This window comes from Callorhinus ursinus, unplaced genomic scaffold (genome assembly GCF_003265705.2).
Source record: "Callorhinus ursinus isolate GAN/ISIS: 27379988/994484 unplaced genomic scaffold, GSC_fseal_2.0 scaffold15, whole genome shotgun sequence".
Lineage (NCBI taxonomy): Eukaryota > Metazoa > Chordata > Mammalia > Carnivora > Otariidae > Callorhinus > Callorhinus ursinus.
Window position 1 is genome coordinate 38858115 of NW_027397077.1, and position 12603 is coordinate 38870717.

The window sequence follows — 12603 nt, forward strand, 5'->3', positions numbered from 1 at the left end:
AGTAGGACCCACAGAAGGCTACACGTGCAGAGCACACGAGCCCTGACCTTGCAACAACCCTTCACTGACTTGTGCCCTATACTTTGATGGAGGGTCACTCCAAAAACAGTGGGGTGGGGGTGAACTGTGTCTACATTCGTTGTTCAATTGTTGTCACCCGAAGTCTTTGTTGTCATTCAGATCTCAACCGAAATGTCACCTCCTGGTGACATCAGAGCTCCCTGATTACTGTTCCTGACTTAGCGTGCATCACCATTCGATATTGTGCGTACCCATTCGTTTGTCGGTTTGTTTGCTTTCGTGTTTGTATCTATCTATCTTTCCTCACTAGAATATAATCTCCATGAGAGGAGGTACCATGGTGTCTTGTTCACTCACTTTACTCTGCATCTAGCACAGTATTTGGAGCATAGTATGTGCTTAATAAATACTTGAATAAATACGGGTTGAATGAATACTCGACGAACGTATAAATGAACGGATCAGTTCTTTCTAAGACAGCCTAACAGAAGTTCAGGTACAAAATTAAGCATTTCCATAGCTATACATGGCCCATGCAGAGGAGCATTTGCTTCATTCTCTCTGGGGCCCTGATTTCCAATTTAAACCCCATCAACATTGATTTGCATATACTGTTCCATGTAAACAACTGAAAATGCTTCAGGGGAGGATGTAGAACACAAATAAATACAGAAGACACTTTCTTCATCTCCTTTGTCTCCTCGGGTGTGCAACATAAATATATAACTCATTTCTGTATAACCCCGCCCCCAGGGGCAGCTTTGATTCGTTATCATCTCAAGTGATAATCTGTCTCATGTCTATGCTAGCTCTGTCCTTTGTGGAGACACAGAGCAAACCAGCCCTCTGCCCACGACAGCCCTCTTGAGATCTGAAAACAGGGACCGTGACTCCTCACCTCCAGCTGGGATTGCACTCCTCGGTGATAAACCTGACCAAGATTTTAGGTGACATTCCCTGCATCCCGCTGTCCTTTCTCCAGGGGCCTCCAGCTGGTCGACCCCCTCCCCGCATGGAGGCATCCAGGCCGGAACAGGATGTTTCCCATCTGGCCTCCTCAGTCCACATCAGAATAGAACCACCGCAGCTGGTGTTTCCATTTGTAAACTCCCAGTGGTGATCCTGTGTCCCCAGCTCCATTGGAGGCACGCGGCCACGATAAGACAGACGTTCCTTGGAGCTCACAACCCATGACACATTTAGTGTGCCCTGGCTTATTTCCTTGTGTCATTTAAAATACATGTAACTATCTTTGATGATAAAAATAACACAAACTCAACGCAGATACTAGAGAAAAGCATAAGAAGAAAACAGAAATCACCTGTAATTCTTCTACCCAGATATAACCACAGTGAACATTTCAAAGTATTTCCTTCCAGGCTTTTTTCTTGTGAATAAACACAGACACACAGGATCCTACTCTAGTTTACCATCCTTAGGATAATACTGAACACAGAGTTCTACTTTCTGTTTTTCTTTAACATCTTGTGAGCATTCCCCCCACGCCATTAAAGATTCTTGGTGTGCCCAGTTCTAATGGTCATGTAATAATCCATCCTTTTTTTAAGACTTATTTATTTTAGAGAGGGGGCAGAGAGAGTGAGAGTGGGCGAGGGGGAGAGGGAGACGGGGAGAGAATCTTAAGCAGGCTCCACACCCAGCGCGCAGCCCCATGTAGGGCTCCATCTCATGACCCATGAGATCATGATCTGAGCTGAAATCAAGAGTCGGATGCTTAACTGACTGAGCCACCCAGGCACTTCCCCCACCCCGTCGTGTAATAATCTATCTTACAGATGAACCCTAATTTCTTATGCGTTCCATGGCCAGAGTTCCAGCACAAGCCGGGCCTTCGTCAGGAAATCCCTTGCAGGGCAGAGGGGCCCACTCACCTCCTCATTCTCTATCTTGAGAGTGGCCAGTCTGGACTGCAGCTGGTGGTACCGCATGAGCAATTCCGTCTGGACGGGCTGCTGAGCACTGACCTGGCAGACCTGTGAAAGGACAGCCACCAACTGTGGTTGCCTGGGGCTCTTAACCACGTGGGTGGAGCCACGGCCGGGGCCACCACTGACGTCCCTACCAACGGCCAAGGAGACAGGCCTGGAAAGGTGAAGTGACCTGCCCAACATCCCAGAGCTTGCACCTGGCAACACCAGACCAGAACTGGGGCTCTTCCTCCTCCGAGGGCCACCCTCTCACATTGCAAGTTGTGGCCTCTTTGTCATGGCCTTTGAGATGTGCGCAGCCCTTGAGGGTTTAACCAAGAGCTTTAATGTAATCTCATTAAGTGAGACTAGCTCATTTCAAGGCAGGAATTTGTGATAAAGCAACAGACAGACGCCAGTGAGAAGAACGGTGAATGGAAACACTCAGTGGAGCACTCCGATGCCCCAGCAGGAAGGTGCTTCAGTGAGGCAGAGCACTCTCAGGGGGCGCGGGAGGGAAAGGTGGATGCAAATACTGTTCTCCCTGCACCCACTCCACCCAGGGCTCTGCTACTACCCTGTGGGCTGGGCCACCTGGCGTGACTCAGGGGAGATCACAAAGGAGAACAGGGCTATGTGATTGACTGTCATTTACCACTAACTAGGCAGTCACCCGTGGTGACTATCAGGCCAGAATTTTCAGGTCCAGATGATGGACCAAAGGGCTGGACGCAACAGCTGAGGGATGGGCCAGAGGCTGTGCGGAGGCCCCGCAGAAGGCCTCTCTTTTGCAAATGAAGAAAGTGGGGAGGGATGCAAAGGAAAAGTTCAAAGAGCTTTTTGCATGAGGGCCTTTGTACAACTGGAGGAATCAGTGCGGCCAGTAACAAGTGCCTTCCCCCAGGTACTTATTTATCTATTCCAGAGCACGGCAAGGAGCTGAGCAGCACAAGCACTGAAGGGAGCGCCGTTGGAGACACGCCTCCTGGACCGGAGGACAGGCAGCGCCCCGGCAAGACTGCTGGCCAGAGTGACTGAGGTGACGCCCAGCCTCCCGTGATCCGAGGTCACCCGACGGAAGACAGGGAGATGCCTGTGTGGCGATGCAGGACTCCCTTGGGGTCTACACATAACTAGGAAGGATCTAAGGGAGAGCGGAGGTCCTGCACTTCTGCGGGCAAGATACTTCAGCCAGCAAAGTCAGGATATTAGTGGTAAATGCCTAAGCTGGGCAGCCCCTGGACCGAGAACTTGACCTCAGGCCTCTGAGAGAAATGTCCCGTATGTGAACGGGGGCTGGTGTCCCCCTCCCACCGATGTTCTGGGAGCCCCTGGGAGAAGAGGCGGAAGCAGCCTCCGGCATGGGCTCCTTGGAGAAACCTACCTCATCCCCCATGTGGGGCTGGAACTCAAACTTGAGCGGGGGACAGAAGACCTGGTTGCACATGTCCATGACTGTGTGCTTGTCACTTCGGGAATCCAGGTTGTCCACCGCATTCTCGATGACGTCCAACCCCTCGTGGCGAGAGGTCTCCAGGTTGTACTCAGCCGAGAGGTAGGTCCGGAAGGTGCGGGCCAGGCTGGCATGAAAGCCCAGATCACAGCACTTGGAGAGAGGCACACAACAGAAGGGTGCGGGTAAGGGCTGTTACATGGAGGTGGGGGCTGCCGGCATTCCCTTTCCCATCACGGTGACTTAAGATGACCTCCCATTCCACAGTCAAATCTTTCATCCTGGAGGCCCTTGTACACTCTGGACTCCTACGGCACAAATCACCCCAAAGCCTTCAGAGGGAGCTGGGGAGTGTGATTTGGGCAGCAGCAGAACTTCTCCTAGCTCCCCAAAGTCATCACATTCTTTCTCATCTCTAGGCCTTCACACATGTATTCCCTCTGCCTGGAATAGGGTTTCAGTACAGAGGTGACTTCTTCCAGGAAGTCTTCCATGATATTCTCCCCACTCAGAGTTTGTGCCAGGCATCCCTCCTCTGGGAGTCCACATCTCCCTCCACCTCCCTCACTGGGACACCTGCCACCTGGCTTTGCAGCTGCCTATTAATGTGTCAGGGTTAGGCACCGCAAGTTCCATGAGGGCAGACCCACAAGTTCTTGTCCATTGCAGTGGCTCAAGACCTAGGGCTAGTAGATGTTCAAGAAAAATGTGGTAAATGAAGAAAGGAGAGGACTGGAAAGAGTGAAAAGTTTTGAGAAAGAGGAGGGGTCTGGCCTCGGGCATGGGAAAGCAGAGCCAGGGCTGAGCAGCTCCCTCTCCTGGGGATGGAGGCAATGGGTCCCTTCTGCAGCCCTGGAAAAGCGGTGACCGTCTGACTTCCTGACAGAGGAACAGGATCCATCCACCAGTACGGAACCTGTCCTGAGCATCTGCGGGCCAGACCCCTGTCTGCGTGGGATGGGCGGGACACAGGAAGCAGCCCCGGCTCCGACACAGATGATGCGGAAGCTCTCCATGATGATGCCACTCGTGATGTTCTTTCTCCAACCCAGCCGCCCCTCCAGCGAAAGCTGGACAGCTGCTACTCAGGAGTCAGTGTTCCACTCTTCGTTGGCTAAAACTGCCTGATTACTCCCATGATAATAACCCCTAAACCTACACACATCTACACCACCCTGGGAAACAGTGTGCGATCACCCCTGTACCCCCAAACCCAGCGAAGGGCCTGGGGCAGAGGAAGGTACTTGGAAAGGGCAGGTGGAATAGAGGCCTGCCTGACCCAACCACGTGGAGGCTGCCAGAGGCCCACGCCCACCCATGGGCGTAGAAACCAGGAGGTGATACTCATCTCCCAGGCCCCAAACGCCCATTACCCTGCCCTGCCATCAGGGCTCAAGGGACATGCACATCAGCTTCAGACAAAGGCCGGTCTGGGACTAGTCCCGGACTCCCCAGGTGCTCACATCGATTAGGTCGGAGACGTCGTGGATGTAGTATTTGCTGATAGCTGCATTGGTGGCCGCCAGATTCAGCAAGTAGTCATTCCGGGCCTTTGTGCATTTCAGCTTGTTCTCAGAATACTTGGCCTGCCTCTGGAAGGAGAACAGAGTAGAGGTGAGAGCTGAGGCACTGACCTGGTTCTCGGCCCTCTCTTGAACCCTCTTCCTTCCAGCTCCGTGTTGCCCAGCCTCCTCTGCCCTTCCCTTAAGAGGCCAAGTTCACTCCTGCCTCTAGGCCTTCAGACTCGTTCCCTCTGCCTGGCAAGCCATCCTTCCAAGTCCCTACGTGGCCTGCTTCATCACATCCTTCAGGTCCTTACCCAAGGTCATGTGGTCAGAGAGGCCTCTTGTCTGGAAGTGAGGCTTCAGCGTCCACACTGCCCCCCACCCTGCATTCCCTTGCCCTGCTCTATTATTTTCATTTATTCAGTCTTTGTTCAATTTTTAGTGATTATTCTTATTTTAATTTACTTTTTCAAAGACTATATTTTTAGAGCAGTTTTAGGTTCACAACAAATTCGAGAGGAAGATACAGAGATTTCCCTTACACCCCATGCATAGCCTCCCCTGTTATCAATATCCCCCACCAGAGGGTACATTTGTTACAACTGATAAACCTACAGTGACACATAGTCACCCAGAGTCCCTAGTTACATTAAGGCTCACTCTTGGTGTTTTATATTCTATGGGTTTAGGCAAATATATAATGATGTATATATCCATCATTATAATATCAAACAGGGTAGTTTCCCTGCCCTACAAATACCCTGTGCTCCATCTATCCATCCTTCCCTGCCACCTAAGCCCCTGGTAAACACTGATCTTTTTCCTGTCTCCATAGTTTTGCCTTTTCCAGAATGTCATTTAGTCGGAATCATACAGTATGCGGCCTTTTCAGATTGGCTTCTTTCACTTAGTAATATGCACTTAAGGCTCTTCCATATCTTCTCAGGGCTTGCTAGCTCATTTCTTTGTAGCACTGAATAACATCCCATTGTCTGGATGTACCACAGTTTACTTATCCATTCACCTGCTGAAGGACATCTTGGTTGCTCTATTTTTCTTCATAAGCATTGTTCACCACCTGAAATTCTATTTTTTACCTCTTTGTTGACTTGCTCGCTTTTGGTGTCCGCCACTAGAAAGTAAGTTCTAGGAAGTCAGGGACTTGATCTGCCCTATTCATCACTGGGCCTGTAGCACCCAGAACTCTCTGCACAAAGTAGGCATTAAGCACTTTTCACTGGCTGTCTGGACATGAATGGTGGGAGAGGCAGAGGGGGCAGCTAGAGGTGCTAGTCTTGGCCAGGAACTGGACAGCTTCCCTGGGAAGCTGCTTCAGTCCTGGGCCAGCCTGGGCAGGTAGAGGTAAAGAGAAAGTGGGTTGGAGAGTTGTCCACTTGCCCCTTTCAGGTGATGAGTCCCATTCTGGGTAGAAAAACAGCTCTCCTTAAAGAAACAGGATTTCCCCCTTCACTTAGGCACTCTTAAATCTTCCTTATTCCAAACAAAACTATGGAAATGGTCCCAGTGTCCACTGATGGATGAATGGATAAAGATGTGGGGTGTGTGTGTGTGTGTGTGTGTGTGTGTGTGTGTGTGTGTGTGTGTGTACACATACACTCAGTGGAATATTATTCACCTATAAAAAGAATGAAATCTTGCCACTTGCAACAACATGGATGGACCTAGAGGGTATAAGGCTAAGTGAAATAGTCAGAGAAAGACAAGTACCATATGATTTCACTCATATGTGAAATTTAAGAAACAAAACAAACAAACAAAAAGAGACAAACAAAAAAACCACAACTCTATAGCAAATGCACCGGTGGTCCCCAGAGGGGAGGTGGGTTGGGGGAGGGGTGAAATAGGTGACGGGAATTAAGAGCACACTAATCATGATGAGCACTGAGTCATGTACAGAACTGTTGAATCATTATATTTTACATCTGAATCTAATATACTGAATGTTAACTATACTGGAATTAAATTTTTTAAAAATTTAAAATTTTTAAAAAAGCACCTTTTTTATTCCAGATCGAGTTCTCCTAGCTATTTAGTAGAGATGCTTCCATGTCAACCTTTGAATTCTCTTCAGAGATCTCCTCTGACCTTTCCCCAGGGTCTGCCCAGTCTAGGAAACAGACTTCTCCTGGTAGTACGATCCCATACGAGCCATGCACCCGCCCCCTCACAGAGAGCTTTGACACTCCTCACCCATTTCCAGGGGGCTACAATGACCCCCCCAGACCACTTTCAGCCCTACATGGATTCATAAAACTTTATACCTAGAAAGGATATTAAAGGTATCTTAGTTTAATTCACCCATTTTACAGATGAGAAAATGAAAACCAAAAAGATTTAGTAGCTTGGGGGCATCTGGCTGGCTCAGTTAGTAGAGCATGTGACTCTTAATGTCAAGGTCATGAATTCAAGCCCCACCTTGGGTGTGGAGATTACTTAAAAAAAAAAAAAAGTGGCTTGTCCAAAAGCCAAATGGATAATTAGCGTATAACTCTGAACTAAACTTAGTCTCCAGACCTCCCAGCAGGCGGTCTCTCTTCCCTTCTATTTATCCCCCATGTTGTAGTTCTGTAATTCCCTGCCTGCCTGTCTTATTTTTATTTATTTATTTATAGTATATTCACAGAGTTGTACGACAATCACCACTATCTAAATTTAGAATATTTTCATCAGCTCAAAAAGAAACCCTCTACCCATTAGCAGTCACTCTCCATTCTCCTCTGCCCCAGCTCCTGGCAGCCCATAACCTACTTTCTGTTTCTATGTGTTTGTCTATTCTGGACATTTCACATGAATAGAATCATAACATTGTGACTGGTTTTTTTCACTTGGCGTACTGTTTTCGAGGTACACTGTGTTGTAGTCTTCACCAGTACCTCACCCCTCTTCCTGGCCAAGTAATACTCCACCACATGGCCAAACCACACTTTATTCATCCAGGTGGACATCTGGATTATTTCTACCTTTTGGCTATTATGAATAGTGCTGCCAGGAACATTCATGTGCAGGTTTTTGGGTGGATGGATGTTTTCATTCCTCTGAGTGGACACCTATGAGTAGAATTGTTGAGTCACAGGGTAACTTTATGTTTAACGTTTTGAGGAACTGACAAATTGTTTTCCAAAGTGGCTAAACCATTTTATGTTCCCTCCAGCAATGTATAAGGGCGCCAATTCCTCTGCAACCGCACTAACACTTGTGATTGTCACCTTTTTTTATTTTAGCCAGCCTAGTGGGTATGAAGAGGTATCTCACTGGGGTTTGGATTTGTATTTCCTTAATGACTAATGATGCGGAGCATGTTTTCATGTGCTCCTTGGCCACTCCTGTAAGTTCTTCAGAAAAATGTCTATTCAAATCCTTTACCCATTTTTAATTGGGTCTCTGCCTAATTATTGGGGAGCTTGCTTTTCTTTGCCTTTGGAAATTACCCTGGAACCTTATTTTATTTGCCTACAGCTACTTTTCCAGCTCACCCAGGCCCTGGTGAATTTTGTTTCCACTCAATCTCCTATCATTTTTAAGAGCTACAGGATCATGTAATCATAGAATGAGACACAGAGAAGCCCAAATAAATATCTGGTGCAATGCTGGGCACACAGAAAGAGCTCAGGAAATGTTTACTGATTGCACGGAATGAATAAATGCAGAGAACTCAACAAGAAAGTCATAGCTTTTACAAAGAAACTTTAAAAGTAACCTAGGCTAGGATAACAAAAACACGTGTGCTGCCCCTCTAAATTCCCTGGCCATCACAGACATCATTAATTGATCACAGCTCTGTTTTTAACTAATGCCTGGAGGGAGCTTCACAATCTTCAACACAGAGCTCTGGGAAGCTACTACCAATCGATCAGAGTTGACCTGAGAGAGAAGTGTCATTTGCCCTCACTGTCAGATTTTAAAACCGAGGCTCAGAGAAGTACTGTAAATGGGGCACTTTCAAAACCCAGGCTGTGTGACTCCAAAACTATCACTCATTTCACTGTGCCCTACTAAAGCACTTGTCCAGCACCAAGACACAGTGATTCTAAATCTCCCATCTTTGGCTTGCGAGCAGCATTCTGGAATGGGTTCTTTATTGGGTTCCCAGGTACTGGTTGGTAGCCCAGTGCTGTTTCCTCTTACTGGGATACGCTCAGCCCCAACCAGCCCTCCAGCCACAAAATGGCCTCCTGAGCAAGCCCCGGCCTCCACAAATGCCTGGTGATTCCTGCCCATCCGAGAATGTGCTTGCTGCGCGAGTCTTGTCACAGTTCAGCTCTCTTGTCAGCTGAGCGCTTTCCCTGCCTGTTGATCCTGGCATGAGGCCAGGCCTAACAAGTGCTAGCGAGGCACAGCCAGCCCTGCCTCCTCCATGACACTGACCTCCAAGAGTGCGTCTGCTGGCACCATGCTTCTATCCCCCCACCCCTCAGGGTGCAGAGGGGGAAGCCGAGGCTGTCAGCAGGGAGTATGCCCCCCTCCCTGCCCTGCCGGTTTCTCCTAGGCCCTCACTCACCTTCTCCTTCATCTTCTCAATCTTCTTCACAGAGCTGCGGCGCTGGGGCCGGTCCTCGTGCCGCAGCAGGTTCATGCTGAGGTCTCCCGACTTGTTGAACTGCTTCTCCTCCTGCTTCTCGGCCTCCTTCAGCTTGCTTTCTGCGCTGATGCTCTCCGCGTGGTACATGTGGTAGGTTTTCATGACCTGGGGACACACACGGGCAGGAAATCAGCAGCCTGCAGGCCTGCCATGCGGCCCCGGGGCTCCCAGCCCCCTTCAGGTTCTGCGTGCCAGTAAGCTGTACCCTGCCCTCTTCCCACCACAACTCTGAGCTCCCCACGGTGCTTTACTTGCACACAAGCTCTGTGGACTGGAAACGATGATGATCATCAGTAGCAGCTTCACTGCCATTATCATCCTCAGCAACATCATGGAGTCCTTACTGGATGCCAGGAATGGATGAGTACATTTAAAAGCCCCCGTGCATTAGGGGGTCTCAGAGGTGATAAGACATACTTGGGCCTCCCTCAGCTCCCCTCTTTGGCCCTGCCAGCCATGACTCTTGTCCCTTTCCTCCCCCCTCCCCCAGGGTCCCTGGGAAGGCCCCTCCTCAGGTACTCATGGAACTTCCATGGGAACATGAAAATCGTTTTCTCAGCTGTTTCCTTATTGACCTGCAAATGGCTCTGTCCCCAAAAGGAGTATTACTGGATATACTAATTGCTATTCTATGCTTCTGAAATAAACTCATCCTTGGCTATACAATGAATTCCCACAAAGCAAACCACACTTTGCTCTTCTACTCCCATAGTAAAAGTCAGATATTGTGATAACACGGGAGTCTTTGAGAGAGAAGAAATCCTAGACGTTATCTAATCCAACCACCAAATTTTACAAATAGGGAAACTCACGCCCAGAAGGACAAAGTGACTTATCCACAATTGTACAATGTCATCAGTGTAATCTCCAAACTTTGCATCCGTGGGGCCAACACCACAGTCAAGCTATAGAACACTTCCACTATACCACAAAGATCCCTACCCCCCTCCCCCAGCCCCAGACAATCACTGATTTGCTTTCTGTCGCTGTAGTTGAGTTTTGTGTGTTCTAGAACTTCATATACACGGAACCAAAGCATATAAATTCTTTGGGGTCTGCCCTCTTTCATTCAGCATAATTTTTCTCCCATGTTGTATCAGTTTTTATTGCCAAATAGTATAGCATTGTATATCTATATCACTATTTGTGTATTTATTCATGTTAATAGTTACTTGGGTTGTTCACAGTTTTGGTCTGTTATGAATAAAGCTGCTAAAAGTGTTCATGTGTAATTCTTTGTGTGGACATACGTTTCCATTTCTCTCAGGTAAATACCTAGGAGTGGAATGGAGGGTCGTATAGGAAGAGTACGCTTAACCAAATTAGAAATCTGGTCTCTGACTTTTAATCCACCACTCCTTCTACCATATCATACTGTTTCTGTAATTCAATACCATTTTCTCAGCAGGTATGAACAGTTTGGGCAGCCTTAGAGCAAGCCGGGCAGTCCCATACCAATAGGACTCTATCTCCCGGTCCCCAACCAGGAGTACACCTTTCCTGTGCAATATCAACTTTATGATCATCCTTCTGTGCTAAGAAACACAAGAAACTTCTGGATTCCATGGCTCCTGAGCCTTGTTTGTTCTCTTTTCCTGTTTGGATAATTACAGCAGCTAATAGAACAGAAGCTTCTATGTGGGGCTGGGATATGCTCCTCCCTAGTGGGGCCATTTAAATCAGAGAACTTGGAATGGATTCCTGACCAGCATTATAACCTTATTCATTCCCGTATGATGTCCTGCGAAGTGAGTTTATTATAATCAAGATTTATTCTGTAACTCTTACTATTAAATCACAGCAGTGATCTGTTGCAAGAAAGTTAATGGGGGGAACATCTGTTGTAGAACATGGTAGGTATTCTAGAGTATGAACTCTGGTACAAATGTCTGGGCTGAATCCTGATGGTGCCACTTACCAGGTGTGTGACCTTGGGCAAGTCACGGAACTTCTCTGACCTCCGCTTCCTCATCCGTAAAATGGGGATAACCATGGCACCTACCTCATAGATTTGTTATGAAGACTAAATGAGTTCATTTAGGTAAAGTGCTAAGAACAGTAAGAGCCACGTAGACATCAGCTGCTAAAACCACCACCACCATCATCATCACCCCTGATTTGGGCTGAGGGTTTGAGAACCTTGAATTTACTCACTTGACTTCAGGAAAATGCTTACAAACTCTAAAGAACATTAGCTAATATGCAAAATTTTATTCTATACCATCTTTCTCCTTCCTCTTTCATCTTGAAAACCTTCCCAAATTTCAAAACAATAAATGAATAAAAGATGTATTTAACTTTTCTTCATTGGTCTTGGCGGAAGACCTCTTCTCTGCATCCCACCCACGGCTGAGTTTTTGAGTTGCCCTAAAGCCTCTAGAGATGCCATTCTCCGAGATTTCATCCACTCCTTAATGCCAGTTCCACTAAGCTTATTTCCAAACTCAGTGGACCAAAGTGTGCCAGACTGATGTGTTCTCGACATCTAGTGGCCAAAAGGAATGACTGCAGGCTCATAGGTAACCAAAGCAATGACCAATTTTTCCACCATCTTTATTAGACCAGGGCTCCCTCAATGTCAGGCGGCTAAGACTTGGGACTGTCTGCTGAAGTCTGTCTCTCAGGCCCCTGCCTTTCTGTTCTCAAAGCTTTTCTCTTTTCCTCCACATTCACCACTGGTTTCTTTGCTTCTCTACCATGCTGCTGGTGGTGTTCATTTCTGGACTCACCCCTTTCTGGGTTCAATGATTCCTGCTAAAGCCACTTTTCCTGTTTCAGCTGCTGAAGTCTGCTTATCTCACCACTAATCTATCATCTGTGTGGAGCAGTTCAGAGGAAGAGAGAGCATTTCTATTTGTAATTAGATCTTCCTGTCCAATCATCCATGCATCCATCCATCTATTCACTCAAGGTCAGCATCCCAGCTGGGTGTTCTCAGCCTCCCACATTTCCCTTTGCCTAGTTTTCCACTCGAACCACAGAGTACTCTTCCTGCTCTGCAACAAACCAAGCTTCCCAGTACACTCTCTGAATTGAGTTATGAAAGTCCCATGCTTGGAGAACATAGCCAGAGGACCCTGGGACCAAACTGTCAGT

At 47.7% G+C, this 12603-nt stretch overlaps 1 protein-coding gene across 7 annotated transcripts in view; it reads right to left on the reverse strand.

Moving 5' to 3' along the window:
* Positions 1-12603, reverse strand: part of SRGAP3 (SLIT-ROBO Rho GTPase activating protein 3) — a 238976-nt gene that overhangs the window by 62131 nt on the left and 164242 nt on the right. For all 7 annotated transcript variants that reach the window (XR_012380949.1, XM_073901592.1, XM_025885417.2 and 4 more), the window contains 4 exons: positions 9427-9612; positions 4866-4994; positions 3334-3555; positions 1914-2015 (listed from right to left, as the gene is read on the reverse strand). Coding sequence is in view for 6 of the 7 variants with exons in the window: in XM_073901592.1 (XP_073757693.1) it covers positions 1914-2015; positions 3334-3555; positions 4866-4994; positions 9427-9612 (639 nt within the window). In the remaining variant the exon portion in view is untranslated. The remainder of the gene's footprint in view (positions 1-1913; positions 2016-3333; positions 3556-4865; positions 4995-9426; positions 9613-12603) is intronic.